This window comes from Sprattus sprattus (genome assembly GCF_963457725.1).
Source record: "Sprattus sprattus genome assembly, chromosome: 9".
Classification (NCBI taxonomy): Eukaryota; Metazoa; Chordata; class Actinopteri; order Clupeiformes; family Clupeidae; genus Sprattus; species Sprattus sprattus.
The window spans coordinates 23,816,641-23,838,675 of record NC_137928.1 but is presented as its reverse complement, the minus strand read 5'-3'; the positions used below and the strand labels follow the sequence as shown (position 1 = coordinate 23,838,675).

General features: G+C 43.5%; 1 protein-coding gene across 2 annotated transcripts; it reads right to left on the bottom strand.

Moving 5' to 3' along the window:
- Positions 1-683: 683 nt before the first annotated feature.
- On the bottom strand, positions 684-19,591 carry bicra (BRD4 interacting chromatin remodeling complex associated protein). 2 transcript variants are annotated; one of them, XM_080844275.1, is made up of 15 exons: positions 19,535-19,579; positions 17,666-17,711; positions 17,446-17,491; positions 16,826-16,891; positions 14,623-16,572; positions 13,278-13,466; positions 11,206-11,877; positions 10,884-11,118; positions 8,447-8,535; positions 8,202-8,330; positions 5,674-5,726; positions 5,382-5,530; positions 5,202-5,296; positions 4,979-5,081; positions 684-3,773 (listed from the first exon to the last, which is right to left on the bottom strand). In XM_080844275.1, the coding sequence occupies exons 2-15, from the start codon at positions 17,704-17,706 to the stop codon at positions 1,981-1,983; spliced, it is 5,610 nt and encodes a 1,869-aa protein (XP_080700401.1). In that variant the 5' UTR covers positions 17,707-17,711; positions 19,535-19,579; the 3' UTR covers positions 684-1,980. The 2 variants fall into 2 exon arrangements, with proteins under 2 accessions (XP_080700401.1, XP_080700402.1); XM_080844276.1 differs by lacking the exon at positions 16,826-16,891 and having other exon boundaries at positions 19,535-19,591.
- Between the last annotated feature and the right edge of the window lie 2,444 nt (positions 19,592-22,035).

Here is a 22,035-nt window from a genome sequence, read left to right as displayed (position 1 = left end):
GTGAAGACTGTGATTCATCTAGATACAATTCAGGACAGGGGGGATAGACGTTGGCACATTGGATAAATAAGGTGGGGTCAGGATTTTTGCTTGACTGCGCCATCCCACACGAAGAGATGAAATTAAAATGGAATCATTCTTGTGATTAATGTTGTACTTTGCCATGATGTAGAAATGATGCCAGATTAATACCCTCCATTGATGCAGCAACATATATCTGAAAAACAGCAGCATGCACTATGCAAATTTCTCCCAAAAGAACAGTGAGCCCTGTCTCAACCCCGGTGTGCTCCTACAGGCAACCAATTAAACACAAAGTGGCTCCTCCTGCTGGACATTAATAAAACAACAGCATGATGCTAAAAGAGATATTAAAGATCCATTCTGATTTATAGACAATTTTTCTTACCAAAAAAAAACCCTTTTGTTAGCAAATTGCTTCTTGAGGTCCACTAGCTACTTGGAAAAATCCATCAACAATTCCAGTCAATCAACATCTTGCGTCAAAAGCATGGAAGGCAGGGGTTTTTAATTGGCTGCTGAGCTCAAACACAACATTTTTGGAATCATGGCACACTGCAGGTGCTCATATCTCCCTTTAAGAGTGTGCAAACTCATTTTGCCATATAACCAGAATAGAAAGAAAAAGGCATGTTTATCTTTCATAAAAGCCAGGTTTAATTTACAGTTTTACTAAATGTACAGTTCCTTTTCTTAAAAAAAAGCATCATTATACACAATAAATACAATACAAAATTAATCTGTAGTACTATACTTCAAATTCTTACATTTTTATTTTTTTACATTATTATTGTTCTTCTTCCCAAGTCATTGCTTCTGCCATGTCTATAAACTGTTTGAACGTCAACCTTCTGGAAACAGACACAGAAATATTTCTTTGTAAGGGTAACCTCGGGGCTATTGGAAATGGCCTTTTCAGTGCTCACAGAAAAACTTAAGATCCCTAGAAAAGTAACTAATTAGTGAGACAGTTTGTATTGAAGTTCTTCCTTGGAAACAAATGCAGTGTTCCTCACTCATATCGTCTGACCTGGATGAAGTGGCATGATGCATGTTTTAATTAAGAAGTCTAACGCCCCTTTTCAGCAACTAAATATGAGAGCAAACCCCCTCATCACTGTGAGCACTGTCTACTTTTGAGTGGTTGAATTTGGAATGGTTTCAAGTTAAAGCGTATTTACTAAATAATGGTGGACTGTTGCAAGTGAAAATCTCATTGAGTATTAGAGCTGATTGAAACTTGGAGCAAATAATGATTTCGATTCAGATTGACTGTTAATCACAGCTGAAAATGCTCTTACACGACACAACATTCCCAAAGAGGATGGAAATCTGAGCAGTGGCGAAATTCATTAAATGATCTAGAGAAGGGACCAGGCCATCAACCTTTCATGTGATCGTCAGCACCTCATCTCGGGAGTGAGAGAGATGGCATGTCCATGTAGACACAGAAAAATAAGAATTCATTGATTTACATTACATTCATCCATTCAAAATAAAGAGTGATTATGTTAAACGACACTGATGAACCCACAGTACAATGGTGAGAATTAGGCTGGAAACTGGGACACACTGGTTAGGGTCAATCTGTACAGCCCTCTGATACTGTCAAAACTATTCTGCTGTGGAAGAGACTCGCTGTGCTGAATTGTGCTGTAAACGGTGGGAGCTGCTTTACAAACAGGCCTAAAAGCCCCTCTTACTGCAACCCGTCATAAAAAAAGGGTATAGTTTCTTGATTCCATTATTGAGCGTGGACTTCTTACTCTCTCTCTGAAGTACACTTACGTGGACAATTGTACACTAAAAAGTGTAATTCTTTTTCCATTTCAACTTTTTTTCAAAAACAGCTGAACTGATGCTTGCCCCTTCTTTTCCCTTACTTAAAAAAACATCAAAATATCAAAACAGTTTTTTTATAATTCAGTCTACCCCGCCTGTAGGGTGTGCGGGGTGCTGTTATCTGTTGTGTGTCTGAGTCACCAGGCTTCCGTTTTGACCTCGGCCTCCGACCTGCTGTGTCGCAGAGGAGGACGAGGATGCGGAGGAAGGGGAGGGTCTGTGCGACGAAGAGGACGAGGTGACAGTGCGTTGGGTGTGGTGCGGGTGGTGAAGCAAGTGTGCCCCCGGGGGCCTGCCTGAGCTGCCCCTGCCGCTAGCGTGGCCGGCAGGGCCCTGCTGCAGATTGAGTATGCTGTCTATGGCACACTGCAGGTGCTCATTCAAAGAGTCGTCTGGCGGGGGGCTCCCACTGGAGAAACTGGCATTGTCCATGTCTGGGGAGTCCGACTTGCAGCGTTTGGCAGGAAGTGAAGAGTCTCTGGTGAAGGACGAGCTGTCAGAGGGGGAGGGAGGGCCGGGCGCGTGCTGGTCCATTCGAAACGTTCCGCTTGGCCGCTCTCGGTTTTTGCCGCCAAACCGTTTGGACCGAACGGGCCCCTCGCCGTCCCGCTCCGCCCCCACCTGCTCCTCCTCCCCGTCCACTTGCTCGGGAAGGCGGTGCCGGTGATGCCGGTGGTAGGCGTTTTTGATGCCGCGGTACAACACGTCCTCCATCTCAGCCAAGCCCGGGGGTGAGCGAAGCGCCTGGGACACACCCTGGCCTCCAGCCTCACCTCGGCTTCGCTCCTGGGCCCGGCCGCCCTGATGCTCCAGCTTCACGCTGGCGATCACTGTGCGCTCGGGCTGAGGCGAGGCCCTCAACTGCGAGGGGGGAGGGGGAGGGGACGGAGACAGGGGGAAGGCTGGATTTTGCGTGACCGGTTGTGTATTGGGGACGACCTCACAGCCGCCCCCTGGAACACCCGGCCTAATGCGCGGGCTCACATTTTCGCGGTAGGTCTTCCGCAGCGGTAGCCGACAGGGAGTTGACGTGGATATGGGGTTGCACTTCACACCAGACACCTCGTGGTGCTCAAGCGTGCCGTTCATCTGCGTGCTGGAACCAGAAGTGGAAGATGAGGAAGACCAGGGATAGGAAGGGGGCGCGTCACGCTGGCCGAGGCCTGAATGCGTGGTGACTGTGCTATTGCTGGAGGAGGCTGAGGAGGTGCAGGTTGAGGGAGGTGGGGCAGGAGTCCTGATGACAGACGTAGTTGTGGGGGGAAATGCAGCCTGAGTTTTGGGCTGCTGCGGCTGCTGCGGCTGCTGTGGCGGCGGCCGTGGCTGCGGCTGTGGCGGTGGCTGCGGCTGAATCTCAGGGGTGGGCGGTTGCGAGTGGTGCTGAGGCTGCGAGTGGACCGGGTCCAGCGCAGTGTTGTGCACCACCTTGGTCAGGCCGGCTTCCTGCTTGATCTTGAGCTTCAGGCCGATGCGCTGCCGGGCCTCGTAGGTCTTCATTGGGGGTTTGCTAGTCCGCTGGGGGAGAGCGTCGTCGTCGTCGTGGGAGGGGTGGGAGGGGCGGGAGGAGGCGGACGGAGTGCGACTGAAGGAGGAAGGCGGGGCTGACGAGTCCGCGGCCACCCGAAGCGCCGGGGCAGGAGCGGGACTACAGCTGGTCGACCAGGATACCGACGCCCCACCTCCGCCATGCTTTATCACCAGCTTGGTCGGAGGGTAGGGTATGGAAGGGGGCGCTGGAGCGGAGGACAGACTGGGGGTTGGAGTGGGGGCAGGGACGGGAGTCAGGGTGGGGATGACGATGGGGGGCACGGCTGGTGGGGCTGGTCTGACTGAACTGGCTTCAACTGCCACCGGCCTTTGTGCACTGACGGTGACACTGTCCATCAAGCAGGAGTTGGCCACATACTCCTCTGTGGTGAAGACCGAAGAGAAAAGACAGGAATAACTTTAAAATACTGGACAATAGAATACTGGACAATTTATGTCCAACACACAATTTTCACAAGATGCAGAGGTTGATACTGACAATTGCTTAGCTAGATCAGGGTTTTAAGAAATGGAATCGTAGACTACAAACACAGAAACACAGCGAAGCCTAATTTCTGGTGCTCATAAAGCAATACCCTAATGACCTGCCAGTCTAAGCAATGGATCCTTTAAACACCTGTTAACTGGCAGAACTACAAGCTTCAAAAACATAGCCACGGAGCTTCAGGGAGTTATTGCACGCTTCTAAAACATTATTGTAACCTATAAAACATTTTGTCTGTATCAGACATTACTAGGCTAATTACAGTTAACATAGTTTCGCTGACTGTGGTAGCCTAATGTTAACGGCCTTGTGCTTCTTGAAATCTGTGTTTAGATTATATTTCAGGAGTTAGATTTGTCTAACTTTTTGTGAACTGCCCTGTCTGTTCAATGTCTGCACTCCAAAAAAAATGTAAACAGTGGCTCAGACCGTGGCTCAGACCGAGCCATAACCTATCCCAGCCAATCAACAGTGGCTCAGACCGAGCCATAACCTATCCCAGCCAATCAACACGGTGTTTAGCAGCACAGAAGGGAGTAATTCGGTGGCCGTTGAGCACAAACCACAGCCTTTCACGAAACTGAATTACAGACTGCATTTTTAATAGTAAAAAAATAAAAAATAACCATGGTTTCACAATTATCTGGATTATTTTCTAGTTCAACAATTCAGGCACCGCATGATCTTCTGCAATCCTCCCTATGTAGCCAAAGCAGTCACACGTGCAACAGTTCAAGTTGTACAAACACTTAGCAGGACGCTAGCGACACCGGAGTGTCCACTAGTAACATTGTGATTACAAGGGGGAGAAATGACCATATCGGAGGTATGGAGGACTGGAATTAGCATATATTCACAGTGACTAATGTTAATGGTTTTAAATGACTGACTTCAAAATTGTGTAGATTAATTTGCTATTCATAACCTAGATTAACAGCAAAACAGTTATTCTCAACATCCCTATTTATTACACAGTATCTATACGTAAAGCATGCATCTATAAACAATTAGGCTAGCTGAAAACAAAGAATTGGCCACTTGTCACAATACACAAACCAAAAAATGTATGTTAATTCTACGTACCTGGTCTCTCTTTTGCTAATATCCTGTCCTGGTTCAAAGCCAGCTTCTCCTCCTGAATGAACATGCGATCAATCATGACCATCTCTGCAGAGGGACCCAATCTCTGTTCACGACAAAACCAAACGACATTTGTTAGTCATTCAGCAGTTAACCAAATAACATCCCCGAAGACGGAGATCACACACAAAAAAGGCACAAGACCGGGCTCTATGAAAACCGCTACCTTGGATTCCTCAAACAACAGGTGACGATATTTATCCAGCATGGTCTGCGTCCTCTTCAGAAGCTGGCAGGAGACACTTTCAAACTCACCGTCCACTAGGGAGATAATGACAGTGAAGCGTAAGACGACCATAATTGTCCCACATGAGACATATTCATGTGTGGTGGGTGAGAGGGGTACCTTTCTGATAGTCGTGCTGAGAGGAGGTTGTGCCCTGGTAAAGATGATAGGGCAGGAGTCTGTGCAAGCTGTCCTCAAAGGAGCGGAATGGATTGCTGTAGTCTGGATGCAGGGCTGACCCCTGTTGCTTCCTCAACTGCTCCAGCATCCTGCACATGAGCAGGTGGGACACACGGACAATTAAGAGCGGGACCACAGACTCTCCTGCATGTCGTGTCCATGTGATTTCAGGTCATGCTCAGAAACTCACTTTCAACACCACAACTACGGTCAAAACTGCATCAGTGCGTACCTGGCTTCCTTGCTGGGTTCCATGATAAAAGGCATTTTCAGAGTTGACGTTTGCTGTAAGAGTAAAGAAAAACATTATGAGAACATGTTGTCCAACTCCACATTATAAGGACATATTGAATCTAAAGAATTACTGTCCCAATCATAACGCACCACATCACCACCAACTAAAACACACTATTGTTACGTGTACAAATGAACAGCATTTTAACCATACTGAATAACACAAAACAGAAAATGTATCATTTTTAAATAGTGATTGCAAGCAGGCAAATACAATGGCATAATATTAACATAGAGACCCCACTGTCAATATAGCATATGGCAACACAAGGGTGCCCGGTCAGATGTTGGCTGACATGTTTACAGTTTCAACTTGCAAGACTATTCACAGACAGGAAGGCCCATGAAAGTGGATACCACAATGCCCCCCCCAAAAAAATACCTGTGCAGGAAAAACTGTCAGTCATCTGTTCCTTTCAAGAGTGAATTAAACTGCACTTTCTTCATGGGGGACATGTGAGATTATAGGTGTATATATACACACACACACACGATTGGTCACGGTGTACATGTGAGATTTTAAGTATATATATATATATATATATATACACAAGATTGGTGAGATTGTAAGTGTATATATGCACACGATTGCTGAGATTATTAGTATATATATATATATATATATACAGCCGCGGAAAAAATTAAGAGACCACTTCAAAATTATCAGTTTCTCTGGTTTTACTATTTATTGGTATGTGTTAAAGTAAAATGTACATTTTAGTTTTATTCTATAACCTACTGGCAACATTCCTACCAAATTTCAAATAAAAATATTGTCATTTAGAGCATTTATTTGCAGAAAAATGACAATTGGTCAAAATAGCAAAAATGATGCAGTGTCTTCAGATCTCGAATAATGCAAAGAAAACAAGCTCATATTCATTTTTAAACTACACAATACTAATGCTTACACTTAGGAAGAGTTCAGAAATCAATATTTGGTGGAATAACCTTGATTTAAAATCACAACTTTCATGTGTCTTGGCATGCTCTCTACCAGTCTTTCACATTGCCGTTGGGTGACTTTATGCTACTCCTGGCGCAAGAATTCAAGCAGCTCGGCTTCTTTTCATGGCTTGTGACCATCCATCTTCCTCTTGATCACATTTCAGAGGTTTTTTATGGGATTCAGGTCTCGAAATTGGGCTGGCCATGACAGGGTCCTGATCTGGTGGTACTCCATCCACACCTTTACTGGCCTGGCTGTGTGGCATGGAGCATTGCCCTGCTGGAAAAAACACTTCTCAGAGTTGGGGAACATTGTCAGAGCTAAAGGAAGCAAGTTTTTCTTCCGGGACAACGTTGTACTTTGCCTGGCTGAGGTTTGTAAAAGACCATAAGGATTGAAAAAAGCGGACTGGAGGGTCTTCTAGTTCGTCTTCTCTGGTGAGTCCAATTTTCAGCTTTGCCCAACACATGGTCGTCTGATGGTTAGACGGAGACCTGGAGAGGCCTACAAGCCAGAGAGTCTTGCACCTACTGTGAAATCGGACTCATCAGAGAAGACGAACTTAGAAGAACCTCCAGTCCGCTTTTTCAATCCTTATGGTCTTTTACAAACCTCAGCCAGGCAAAGTACAATGTTGTCCCGGAAGAAAAACTTGCTTCCTTTTGCTCTGACAATGTTCCCCAACTCTGAGAAGTGTTTTTTCCAGCAGGGCAATGCTCCATGCCACACAGCCAGGCCAGTAAAGGTGTGGATGGAGTACCACCAGATCAGGACCCTGTCATGGCCAGCCCAATTTCGAGACCTGAATCCCATAAAAAACCTCTGAAATGTGATCAAGAGGAAGATGGATGGTCACAAGCCATGAAAAGAAGCCGAGCTGCTTGAATTCTTGCGCCAGGAGTAGCATAAAGTCACCCAACGGCAATGTGAAAGACTGGTAGAGAGCATGCCAAGACACATGAAAGTTGTGATTTTAAATCAAGGTTATTCCACCAAATATTGATTTCTGAACTCTTCCTAAGTGTAAGCATTAGTATTGTGTAGTTTAAAAATGAATATGAGCTTGTTTTCTTTGCATTATTCGAGATCTGAAGACACTGCATCATTTTTGCTATTTTGACCAATTGTCATTTTTCTGCAAATAAATGCTCTAAATGACAATATTTTTATTTGAAATTTGGTAGGAATGTTGCCAGTAGGTTATAGAATAAAACTAAAATGTACATTTTACTTTAACACATACCAATAAATAGTAAAACCAGAGAAACTGATAATTTTGAAGTGGTCTCTTAATTTTTTCCGCGGCTGTATATATATATATATATATATATATATATATATATATATACACACACACACACACACACACACACATACATACATACATACATACATACAATTGATCATTGGAATACTATTGCTATTCACTTTCCTGCTACAGCGTGCTGCTTGAGATTCTTTGACCTGACCTGATCTGAGGACAGCGCTGCAGGAGTGCTGGTATGTCCATGTTTTACCTGGGATTGGACAGGACCAGCAGGTTGGGGTACAGGCATCTGGGACAGAGCAGGGTTAAGCACCTGAATCTGTAGTGCTCCTTTCCCCCCAGGAATCCCTCCCATAGCACTGATGACTCCCTGCTGAGCCTAAGAAAACAAAAGACACAAAGGACTTAAAGCAATCGTGCACATTAATGAGCACATCATGCTTATGACTGCCCATAACTAATCTGTGCTGAAGTTATAATAATGGTCTTGCACACCTGTACTGGTTGGGTAAGGCTCTGTGACGTGATTGCCTGGTTAACAGCAGCTCCAACTGCCCCAGAATATACCTGTGCATCACTCAAGGCTGAAACAATAAACAATGCATAGTTAGAATGGGCAAATCAAACTGCACAACACCATTTTACATCAGTGAACAATGAATGGGATAAATGTGGTAGATTCAAAACGATCATTACATGTCATTTCAACAAATTAGGGTGCCAGATCTGTTGCCCTCAGAAGCATATTTTACTTAAATTACCGTCAAATATATGTGAGCCTTTTGACAATGGTTATATTTATTATTTGTTTTCTGAATTTGGACACGCTATTTTCATCCTTTAGGAAAAAAAGTATTAAAAGGACACACACAGCTTACATTATAGCTCTTGGTCACAAATTACAATCTGTTTTGCAGCTCTCCCCAGAAAATGTAAGAAAGAACAGATGTATTATGCAGTCTTTCCTTTATTTCCGCAAAGATAACTAAAACCAGGAACATAGCAGACCTAACTTAGAACTTTGGTTGCTTAAACACTAATTTGTGCATCATATAACAATGCTCAGTAATGTTAACCTCAATCGTCAACATTAAACAATCACTTAGACATCTTTGTGAAGGCACTTGATGTAAAAAGGATGAGGCCTGGATTGAATCCCAAAAACAGTTACCAGAAAATTAGCTCTGATGGACAAAACCAAACAAATACCAGAAATCCTTGCACTAACCAAATAAAGTAAGGACATCTCCCAGCTAGCCTATAGCACCCCTCCCGTTCCAGCAAGTAAGGGCAGAGGGAGTCACTGCAGAGTCCAAAACACTGCAATTTTCTAATCCATTGGTTTAGCATTCCCAAGCGTCCAATTATATGAATAAAATATTTTTTTTTGGTAAATTGGAAAATAATGCACTTGGCAGTAAAATAACCACTTGAAAGGGTTCAACATGAATTTTTGACATTGTATGTCCTTGCCCTGATTGAATACAAAGCAAGTCATGCATCTAATAGCAGAGGTTAACCTCAGATGACTAGAAAACAGTGTCTGCGAAAAGCTATTCTTAATTTTTTTGCCATAGAGTTTTAAGGAACAAACCCTAAAAGTGTGAAAATTGCTAACATCAGACATGTGGACTCGACTGGTCGACAAGTTATATAACAATGTCTTTAGATGGCACATTCCCAGTCCAGTGACACAATCTCATTCCAGAGAATGCCAGTATCCACTGAAGCATTTACTTTATCTGAACCAAAACCAGAAATATATGCTTCACATACTGTAGATAAATAATTCATTTCCTTGCAAACACCGGCTAGTTAGCATCACACCACTATTTTGTAATTTGAATTTAAGCAGTGTGATCACCCATTTGGCCGGGGAGCAGCAGTTCCTAGCAAGGTTCTCTCAAAAATAAAACACATACACTTTTCAGCCATTATCATCCTACTTGACAAGCTTGCTTAGCAAACTAAATAGCTGGTCAAGGTTGCAAGATAACCTTGTTGAAGGTGTGAAATTCAATGAAAATACTTGATGAATAACTAATTGCAAGAGAGGCTTTGGATTGAAACTAACCTATTATGTTAGCAAACTTGGTGACATAAGTTCACAAGCTAGCAAGACTTTATCAGTGCTTTAAGATGTTGGTGCAATCTGACATTACCTAAGTTAGTTACATCAGCTTTTCAATATCTCATTATGAGATCATGTTGTGTAACCTATTATTAAAAATCAGACACCATCCCATTAATGACTGAAAATGACTTAAGATATGTGCATTGAATAAAAACGTTTTATTCCCCCAGGAGAGACAAAAGAACCACCTGCCATTCAATTTCATTGAGAGTTGGTGATTTACAGCGACAAGAGACAAGTGGCCATTGCAAAGCCAACTTGGCAAGACGAAAATAGGATACAGGTCTATTCTATGCAAATACAGAGTGATGCAACATAGCGACTCCCGACAGTGAAGGCAGCTTGAGACACATTGCTGAAGTAATGAATGATACATATGTGTAGTCACAGTATTTTTAGCTTAAACTTCAATTCATAGCACAACCACCTAACGTTAGCAACCTGGCACTAACTAGATAGCTAACTAACTAGACAGAACAGCAATACACTCTAGAATTCTAATACAATTAAACCCAATTCAAGAAAATGTAACCGTCCATATTCTTTAGCTGGATAGCTAGTTGCTAGCTAACTAATGTCTGGCCTACTTGCTTACTTCCGTAAGCTGGTAACCACAAACCAGGTACATCCAGAGTCAAGGGTTTGTCTCCCGCAGACATGGGGAGACTCTGCCTATGACTTAGACTGTGTTAAACGGCTTATACGCTGGAGCCTCCTGAGGGGCAAATATGATAACAGGTTGATAATGAAAGAAAAACATCAGAATGTGTTTTTGAATAAAGCACAGAATGAAATTACCTGTAGCTGAAGACTTCACTAGCACAGACTTCTGCTGCATCAAGGATGGAACCGTGACAGGCGGGCAGGCGATGGCAGACGATGTAACAACCTGAGTGGCCGGTGGTTCTGGCAGCTTGGTGAACGGTCCAGGCACTGGAGCCTGAGCAGCCTGTGCCTGCTGCTGCTGCTGCTGCTGCTGTTGTTGCTGCTGCTGCTGCTGCTGTTTGGCTTGAATGATGAGGCTCTGCTGGACCTGGGAACCAAAGAAAACAAGTACAAATGTGTGAGTAAGGAGCAACAACCACCTCAAAATCCCCTTACCCCTTGTTTACTGTGTTACCTGCTGCAGTTTCTCCATAAGCTGCTTCTGTTGAGGCGAAGGCTGCGCGATGGATGAGAGCGTTTGAAGCTGTGAGTTAATCAACTGCACGTTTTGCTGCTGTTCAGGCGTCAGGCCCAGCAGCTGGGGAATCTGCAGCGCCTGCTTAACCATCCCAGCAGGAGCAGCGGTGGTGACCCCTTGCTGAGCAAAGTGGAACTGTGCTGGGTGGACCTGTTGGGGCTTGGGGGAACAAGAAGGCGGCGGAACCTCTCGCTGGATTGGGGCAGGCTGGGACGGAGGCCGAGAAGTCTGTACCTGTAGAGGCACTTGGATCTGTGTCTGTATCTGGTGCTGCTGATGCTGCTGCTGCTGCTGCTGATGCTGCTGATGCAGCATCTGAGGAATGGGCTGTGAGTGCTGAGGGGAGCCTCCAATCTGATTATGGATAATGAACATTTGGGGTACATTTGAAGGGGTGCAGGAACGGGTGGGTGTTTGTGTCTGCACTTGGGGAGCAGGCTGAGACTGCTGGGGGAGTGGAGAATGGATATGCTGGCTGATGGAGAGGGGAGAGGGCTGTGATCGTTGGGGGCTATCAGCCCTAGAAGGGGCAACTGCACTGGTAGCCAGTACTGGCTGGGTTGGGGACGCAGTCTGGATCTTCAGTGGCTGCTGTTGTCCTGCGTTGACCTGAAAGCAAGGAGAATTTAGAGGCCGTCATTATCAACTTTCATGCACTTCACTGGCAACAATGCAGGGGAACAGCAGACGAGTAGCATAAGAGACACTTGGATTGAGATGACCAGAAACAGATATTAACAGGTTTTTTTAAATATTGAATTATCCTCAAGTTACACTATAAGTCTGCAATTCAAATCAACTGGTTCTGTGTCATAACTTTACATACTTTGGTTACTCATGCTAAGCGCTGGCCATCTCAATGCCTTGAGCAAACATCACTATCTCAAACACAAAGCCAAACAACAACAGAAGCAAGGCAGTCCGAGCAAATAAAGATTGGAGAGATCAAATTACTCTCGACACAGCTCAAAAGAAATAAATCACGGCATGGTACACTTTAACATTATGTGGACTCAAAGACAACTTAAAGGCAACACAAATCTCACTAAGCGGACACACCTGCATTACCTTGAAATAGTTATTGGATGTCTGCACATAAAAGGAGCAAGGGATACCAGTGTGTCACCAAACATATTTTCCCTGTGTATTGGGTCGGGTGGGGTGGTGGTGGGGGTTGCATTTTGAAGAAGTGATGGCTGTGCTGGAGAGTGATGTCTAGGATTAGGTACTTCCAATGGTGACTACCACACTAAGGTCAAGAGGTCACCTTGCAGAGCTTTGCTTGATTTTTACAATAGAGCATCAGAGTGGTGTTAGCCAGAGTTAAGATTAAGTGAGAAACATGATATAAGTCTTCAATACAGGAGCTAACCATCATGGCTTGCTTTATCTACAGCTCTCCATATAACAAAACATGCAGATGCAACAATAAATATTTTGCATTCTCTTGCTTCTGTTTTATGGATACATACATCAATAGGTATAAGTGGATATTTTAGTTTCTTATGACCAATTTACATGAATGTAGAGCTAGTTTAGATCAGTGTGAAGAGGAATTAGTAGTCTAAAATCAGCGCATAGATGACAAGGTCAGATTTTTCTGTGAAAGGTAAGGAACACCTGATGATTATGATTTCTCCAAATTACTCACTGACAAAATGCTGTTAGGAAGCATGCCTCTTCAAAAACCAATCTTTGTATTTGGATGTAAACAAATTAAAAGCAAGCACTTTCGGGTAAGGGTTAAAATTGACTCAGTATTCTGCTCAGAAAAGATCACCTGGGTGAATCCCTTAAGAGACAGAATGCAGACATGACAATGCACAGAGCAACAGCAGCAAGGGAAGCAGCAAAGGACAAAATACTAGACAGGTGTGTTCAGTGCTGGACAAGGAAGCACAGTGAAAAGAAATGTGGGCAGGGGACAGAATTTTATAGAGAGTAATCCAATAGGCAGCAGTGGCAGCAGCAAGTGGGTGGGGCTTAGCACAGGGCATGGGCTCGTCTACCTTTGAAACCACTGCTGCCATGTGGGTGGGGCCCGGGGACGGGCCGGGACTCTGACCCGGGAGGGGCTCAGCTAACGGGCCATCTTGGCCCGAGGGAGTGAGACCAGCAAAGTTGCCGCTGACGATAACAGATGCAGGTACGCCCACAGAGGGGAGAGGCGGCTCTTTGTCTGTCTGGTGCTGTTGGTCCTGACATGAGTACATTTGTAAATTCAAGCAAGGGAAAGGTTCAGAAGCATAAAATATGTAAGTGGTCAAGCAGGGTCTCCATATTCCTATCTTCACTCCACAACCCAATCCCATGATTACCAACACCACGGCACTGTAATGAGAGACTGGATTTATTAGTTAGCTGACAACATTTAAACTTAGTTTTTACGAAAATATTAGTTTTCTGTCCTTTAAGGTGGATCGCTGGTTGCTGCATCACCATAGGTTGTGGCCTGTGCTTAGCCTGCACATCTTCCCTAAAAGAAGCTGACCTTTAACCTAGAAGGGTTCACCTGACCTGCTTTAACCAGACAGGGTAAGGCTTGCAAACAGGTGGTAGACCAACAGCTGCCAGAAGTAGTTTTTTATTTATTAATAATACATTGTATGTCTATTTGCTATGTAGGCTAAGAGGAAATTCATGACCAAAGTTGACTTGAGGAATTAATGTTTGTTTGTTTAATTGCAAGCCACCTGAGCTTTGACAGCAAAGACGGTTCTGCTTTTCTCAGAAAAAAAATTATGAATACTTTTAATAGTTTCTTAACTCCTTGGCTGATATATTGTGATTAATATTATTTAATTTTTTTAAGCTAGCAGCTGGCCACTTTCACCATGCTTTAATGCGCACACACACAATGAATTACACCACGATCAATTATATGCTGAGTGAGTTGTTGCTGGTTTATCAGTCCCTCCAGGATTTTGTGATCATGGGATTCCGCAAACATACAAATGTATCTTATTACCACAATATTTCAGAAAAAAAGAGTCATGGAATGTTTGCATTTTTTCTGATTGCTTTAACAAATACTCAAAATCACTGCAATTTTACAGAACTTCAGCCACTACAAACCCTTATAAGACCTGGTGAGACTGGCCATAGGCCTAATCATTGCAATTGAACTGCCGGACTTTTCCCACTGGAAATTGCAAATAAACGTCAAAATGACTGACATTCACTGCAGCAAACTCAGTCATTTTTGGCTGCAAGTGGCACAACAAACCCTAGTGGAACTGGTTCATTTTGACTGCCTTAGTCAGGTTTTGTAGAGATGAACTTTCATTAAGGAACTTGACTATTGCTTTGTGATGCAGAACCCAAGAGAGAAGAGGGAGAGTAAAGCACACTGACCTGTTGCAGGAACATGTTGAGAGACTCCTGGCTGAGGATCATGCTGGAACCCTGCTGTGTGAGCAGCACCTTTCCTGGACTGTGCTGTGCCGATGAAGCCGTCAGTGAAACAGTAGCCATGGGTGCTGAAGATGTAACCACAGTACAGGACGGAGATGAGGAGGGAACCGAGCAGGACGCTGAGACTGGTAAAGCAGTCTGCACGGTGAGGATCGAGGGCTGCGCTTGGGCTTGTGCAGGGTGGGTACCTTGGTCTGTGGCGCTGCCCAACACAGTCACACTCTCCCCTGGCTGGCACGGAGCCATTGCAACAGCTCCACCACTGTTGCTGTTGGCAACAGCACTACCCTGCTGCTGTAGATGGGACTGCAAACTGACGGTTGGGCTCACTCCGTCCACTTGGCTCAACATCGCCAAAGAGTTCTGGATGGGATGGATGACTGTCTGGGCATGTCCAGTGATAGCGTGTGCTTGGGTTTGAGTCTGCGCCAGTGTAACAGGCATCTGGAAGAGGGTTGGATGACCCATCTGACCAGACTGCAACTGGATGGGACCAGACAGGATGTGCGCACCTGGGTGACCCTGTGATGCCAAAACCTGGCTAAGGTTGAAGTTCTGGTTGGTCAGAATCTGACCCAGGCCTCCAGGCCCTTGACTGGTAATGATGCCTCCTGGGTGTTGGGTTAAGATCTGTCCCCCTTGCAGCTGAGGCAAGAGAAACTGGTGATTCTGGCCCTGGAGGAGGCCCTGCGAAGGAATGACAATACTACCAGACTGGTTGAGGAGTTGGACACTAAGGGGTTTGCCTGATGTTTGGGGGTTCTGTTGCTTGAAGAGAGCTTGCTGAAACTGCCCGCCCTGTGATGTGGCCTGAGTGCTCAGGACCACATTCGAGCCAGGCTTGCCAGTCAAAAAGGTCACATTCTGAGCAGCTGACACAGGAACAGACTGTACTTTGCTGGCATCATTTTGTAAGGTGTGGGGGACAGGATGTTGGTGCTGTTGTTTGAACAGTTTGGGCTGAATGGTTCCTTGTGTCGGTTTGGGCTGTATAGGGGTTGGTGTCCTCTGGATGATGACATTTTGCATGATTTGACCTTGAGTTTGAGCCGAAGTCTGGGGTCCAAAGCCTACAAGCCCACTCTGTGCCGTCATCGTGCTACTACTGGTGTTGGTGTTTGCACTACTCACACCTACAGCTGGCCCATTCAAAGCAGAAGACCCAATATTGGCCTTGCCCCCTTGAATCAACAGTCCTCCCCCAGAACTCAAAACAGAGCTTCCATGGCCAGCTTGGGTTCCAGCGGCTACACCATCCTGTCCAGGCTGATGCAACTGGTAGCCACCCATGGCTTTAGTCAAGATCTGCTGTCCAGACTGATTAATAGTCATTACAGTGGGCTGGCCAACTACTTGAATCTGTCCTAGGCCTAAATGGCTTGACTGATTCCCATTGGGAAGAGCCTGAAGGCTAGAGAGGGGCTGAAGTGTCACATTTCCCATTTGTGGCATGAAAGGTTGGACACTGATTGCCTTATTCATAACTTGTTGTTGAAGTTGAATACCTGGGTGGGCCAGTACTGACCCAAGCATGTCTGGTGTGGCATTGGTGGGTCCGGTAGAGGAGCCTGAGGCAGGGCCAGGAAAAATCTGGGTTGCCCCACCAACTCCCACTCCAATCCCTACACCAAAGGAGCTGAGGTCCAGCTCATTCTCTGCTTCCTGAAGGCTCTGCTCAGTGATGTTGGCTTCGGCAAGACTCTGCTGAAGGATGTCACAAGGCTCATGATTGGACCCAACACCGTTACTTCCGCCATCCTCGCCAGCCCCTCCGGGGGATCCTCCCAAAATGTCATCTTCCAAGAAATCCAGGTCCACGCTGACTCTAGGGAGCCCGGGCGGTTCACTGGCCGATATCTGAGTGGGGGGTTGGACTTCGGAAACATGGTCCTGAAAGACACACATAGTTTGTGACAGTTCAGGAATTGGTCAAAGGTGTTGGACAGGAGTGAACACCAATAAACAGAGGCAACAGTGTGGATAGAGACAAGAAAGGTTATTAAAGGTTATAATGCTTCAGGTGTCATGAGGGTTTGAGTGAGTTGTTCCTATGAAGAGGGTGTTTGGGTAAGGAAGTGTCTGGAAGAAGCATGCCACATAGATTGGATGGAAACAGCAGGGTGGGGATGGGGGTGATACTCACCCCAGCGCTGGAGAAGAACGAGCTGGACGGGTCACTCGAGCCATCCAACAGGTCGTCCGTGTCCAGCTATACACAGACATACCCAGGAAAGAATAAAGATACCAGATAGGGAGACAGAGGGACGGGAGCCGGAGAAGTTATAACACAGAGGAGCAGAAAGTGGGAAGAGGGAGAAGCACCAACCAATCAGGATGGAAAGCAAGGACACGGATCAATTACAGAGGGAACGAAAAGACCGGGAGAATCAAAGGATGGCATTAGAATATGTTAGTGGGTCAATTTTGTGTATTTTAAAAAGAGGAAAGTTTAAAAGGATTGAAATTTAGAGGAGGACTAATTTGTCAAAGAACACCCATAAGCAGAAAAAAGATTAAGATGGAAAATTGAAAACACCTAGAGGGGAAGTAGGATTGCAAGAGGCCGGAGCAGGGAGGTTGTTGTGGTAATACCTGTTGTGTATGGATGCAAATGTGACTTTTTTTTATGCCACAGGATGTTCCAGGATGCTATAATGTGCACCCTGACATGTCTGTCAGTTCTTAGTCCTTTTGAATACCCCTTTTACCCCAGCCCTCCTTTTTTCTTTTTTTTTTTTTACAATAGTCCCTTTAAATACTCACCAGTGATTCTGATCCATGGAGGAAATCATTAAGTGCTTCAGGGTCACTGTTAAGGAGGGGAGGGGGGGGGGGGGGGGGGAAATCATCAATTTTATAACGTAAAGCATAAAAGTGGGCAATCTTCAATTCTGATGTAACCATTAAAAACAGAAGTTTAACTGTGCTGATGTGTTCATGTATGCAAATCAAATTCAAACATGTAGTTGATGTTCACACTCACCAAATTACATCTAGCAAGCACCTGCCGTCTTCATCATCCATGTCAACTGTAAATGATTAAATGTTAGGAAAAGATTCTGTACAAACAAATGCAATTGTTTCCTAGCTATATTTAAAGACATATGTTATTTGGGCATAAACATTCACACACATACACAAATGATTTTCCTGTGAACTAAAACTGCATAACAAATTCGGAGTTACATAACTAATATATCTAAAAAAAAAAAAAAAAACCTTCTCCCAAAGCCTATGTAGGCCAAACTATAACCACGACATGGATTACTATGGATATCAAACTTGTGTAAGTAAAAGGCAAGTTTTCACTACAAATCAAAAGTACTTCAATCTGTTACTTATTTCGTTCAGCCAAAATAGCTTTGAGGAGGTAACCTGACACAGGCAGACTGTACCTGCTACTAGGAAATAAGTGTGTAAGGAAAACATCTTGACAAATAAAAAAACAAATCAGTGATATCCATAGTAGGCCTACACTTCTCTTTGATGAAGAGTTCATGCAAAGGTCACTTACATGGGTGAATTATACAATAACATTAACAGAGCAGCCGAATAAGGCCTGTGCTTACCAACAGACAATTACAAAATCATATACAACACAGGCAACACTTCCTGTGGCAGGACCAATGCCCGTTTAAATCCACAGCCAATTTTCACTTTAACTATACAAAAACAGATATAAGGCTGGTGCTTTAAACATCACCATCAGCACTGATTCGCTTCAATTGTATATTTGCTTTACTTTGGATGGTACAGAACCAATCTCTTACAGTGATTTTAGTTTCCCAGGGCTAGGATTATTGTCCCAATGTTTGTTATTGCAGACGCGGGCAAAATTGTTGTGTTGTGAACCTTGAGGACTAGTCTGCCTTCTCAGCGATGAAAAGCGCGGTTCACACACAAATCGTATTTCCAAAGAATCAAACAATAGCGTACGTACAAGCCAGAGGTTCCAGAGACCTAAATTAGATAGGAATTAACGTAAGCGTACCGAAGCTCTGTAATTCGTAGAAATTATCAATGATATAAGGAAGGCTAATCATTTCGAGTTGATAGCCTACCTTTCGGTCATGAAGTAGGCGGGGGCGCCAATAACTATAGTAAAACTAAACAGCAGGATGCCGCGGAACTAAATTTAATCGAGACATCCCATTTGGCACGATTGAAACAATTGAACATGAGCGCACACAGATTTCTGGAGCAGTCAACACATGAATGGAGACAGGGATAGATGAGCTTTTTCTCCTGCGATGCCGAAGCTCAACTTTGCTAATAGCAAACAGCACAACGTAAAAGAATTGCATCCCAATAGCCGATTGACAACAGTACCATTTCAAAGCAGTTAGTGAAATATTTACGTTTTCATTCACAATGCATTTTTCAACTCTCTAATAGAGGTTTAGAGACCTGGAAACGATTTACAGCAAATCCGGACAGCTACAGCTAGCTATAGCTTAGCGACTAGCTATATTTTTCGTTTACAGGTTTATTCGTATTGAGTATAAAATTAAAAATAGGAAAACATTATAGACACGGCATTGAAGAATCATTTGCGTGCAACGATAACATATAGCAAAAACTGTCAGGTCTATCCATTGTGTTGCACAAAAGGCAATTGCGTATGTCTATCCTTGCTAGCTAAATATGAGTTTATGTTGGAAATACTCTTGGACCAAGGGGGTATGCTTGGGAATTCGCTGTTAAAATCTGTCCCTCTTCCGAAACACGCTTGAGTTGGCATTTCGGACATGAACGATTTGAGGTTTGCAATCAGCTTGCAATATGCAAACATTGCATCTTAAGTGTAGTTATTTCTATTTACGGAGAAAATGCTACATTGTAACAAACTCACCCGAGACGATAGAGGTGCAGGTAGCGCGGGGTCTCCAGTACGGCCCTGCACGGGCTCCCATTCAGGACCCGATCACAGAACTCTCAAACAGGAAACAGAGGTCCATGCCTTTCGCCGGTTCAATAATCAAGTTACATTATCATTTTTCACCCCCCTCTAGGTTTTATCAGTTAGTTTACACTATACATCTTCGTGATATTTGAGTAATGTAAACATTGCTATATTTATCTCTCAGAGCTATTTGGGTTTTTAGGTTCAGACATAATGCTAATCACAGTAGCTAATAATGTTTTTTCTTTTTTTTTTCTTGGATGGAGGAATACAACTCACTTTCAACAAAGCAAAGAGAATAGTGTTTTATATCTGTTGATAAATGTAGACTATCTACCAAATAAAAACAGGATACCATGACATTATGTGTCAGGCAAAAAATATGCGGCCCCATTTCGGGTCCGTGTACACTGGTCTGTTTATGATGAAATATTACACGTATTTGCCACAATCATATGAGCAGGCTTTATGCTGCAGATATCTTGCAGCAGCTGGCATAACATTAAACGCCTGTTGTTCTTGTGTATTAGTGTTGGAATCCGTATTGGAAAAAGGTCTAGGCTGTAATACATAGAAATAGTATTTACTATATCTTTGGTTAAAATATTAACAGATCTTTTAAAGGGCGTGGTTTATTTTGTTATTCTACGTGATTGGTTGGAATTCATTCAATAGTTTTTGTTTCGGAGGTGCGTAGGCTACAAGGTTGAGCGTGTGGGTCTGTGGGAGTGACCGTGGTCATTTTGAATGCGTTAGAATGTGTGCAAGTTCCGCTTTAAGAAATTAAACCTCTATGAGAGAATTGATGGGGTTTTGGAAAATCGACAAGATAACGCCCGTGGTAGTTAAATAAATGCTTGAGAGACCCCTCATTCGGTTCCTTTTCAATACAATGCGTACGCATGTCTTTGTCTTTATTTTTAGGAGACAAGACAGCAGTTAGTTACAAAAGACAGACTGATAACCATATTTGATCTCACCAAACAGTTTGATGTTTTTTTTACTGGCGTTGTTTTGCTCACATCTTGTTTTTGCAGATTCTGCGAAAATCCATTAATTTGTCCATTCCCATTAATTTATCAGATGAAAACACTGAAGGCAACAAACTTCCGGTCGGCTTCCATACTCTATTCAGGGATTAGGTATCTCGTTTTTTTTAGGATTTTAATAATGAAGTGTACATGATAGCGTATCAATTTTCACTCTCATCAAAGGCGTTGTAGGTTTTTTTTTTTTTTTTTTTTACATGCAATGTTCACACACTAATTTCCTCAGGGGAAGGCCTGTTGGGCAAAACCACAGTTGGCTACCTACCAAGACGGTCGAAACAGACCACCCCTGTGGTTTGTTATCAAAAGCATAGCCTATAGGCATTTGCAATAGGCTATAAAGTACCCTGTAGGTAAGTTTAAAGATGCATTTTGGAGTTTCTATAGTAGGGTGTTAAGTAGCTTAACTTAACTGAACTAAAATCTTCGGCTATTTGCTGATTATTGATGAAAAAGACTATGAAACCATTGGCGGCAAGCTATCTAAAACTTTCTTTGCTAATCTTAATTGATCTCATTGACTCCATTTCACTGCTTTTGATTGTGTTCATGCAAATGCCCTTTATTCACACCATGGGTCTTATACGTGGTCATAACCAAGTACAGAACACTAATACACAACGTATATGCAACTCCAGAGTCCTTACTTGAGTGAATTTTCACCTATCAGAAACTACACGAGCATTTACACACAGACTTCAAAACACTAACAGAAATTCAAGCCCACATTTACACAACAAAGGAACATGATATAACTCTAACATCTAAAATCTAACATCGAATACAGCATTAACATTAACAGGCACATGCACAGCATTATGGATTGCTCCTCAGGGTGGTCATATAGGTTTTATCAAAGTTTTTTCTTTCTTTCTTTTTTTTCCACTGACTTTTGGTCAACGTTATCATATACTAATAGACTTCACCAATCGACATAAAACTTTGCATGACTGTAGCAACACATGGGATGATAAGGTAAGGAATATTAGGTTTGTGTCTCTTTTTGCTAGTGGGGTGCACTCAAAACACTTGCAAATTGTTTATGGTAGGGTGGCCTCTAGAAGTCGCATGATCCCAGCTAACTGCAACTTGGAGTAGCAATACCTACTGAATGATGTTCTATGCAAAATCCAGTGCTTCACTAGCCAATATCATGTGATAAAATTTTTTTCAAAATTTGACAGACTGCATTGTTACCACATTCTATAGATTCTAGAGAAGGCTAGATGCATGCCAAATGTCATGAAATTGTTCATAGGGGGTTCTGCAACTGACACAGGTAAAGGTAAATATAATTATCTAGTATGAAAAATGACCCAGGAAGTATTTAAAGAAATTAATATGTAAATCCCTCCATTGTCTTTGTATTGCAATTTATGATGCCGACAAAAATATCATATC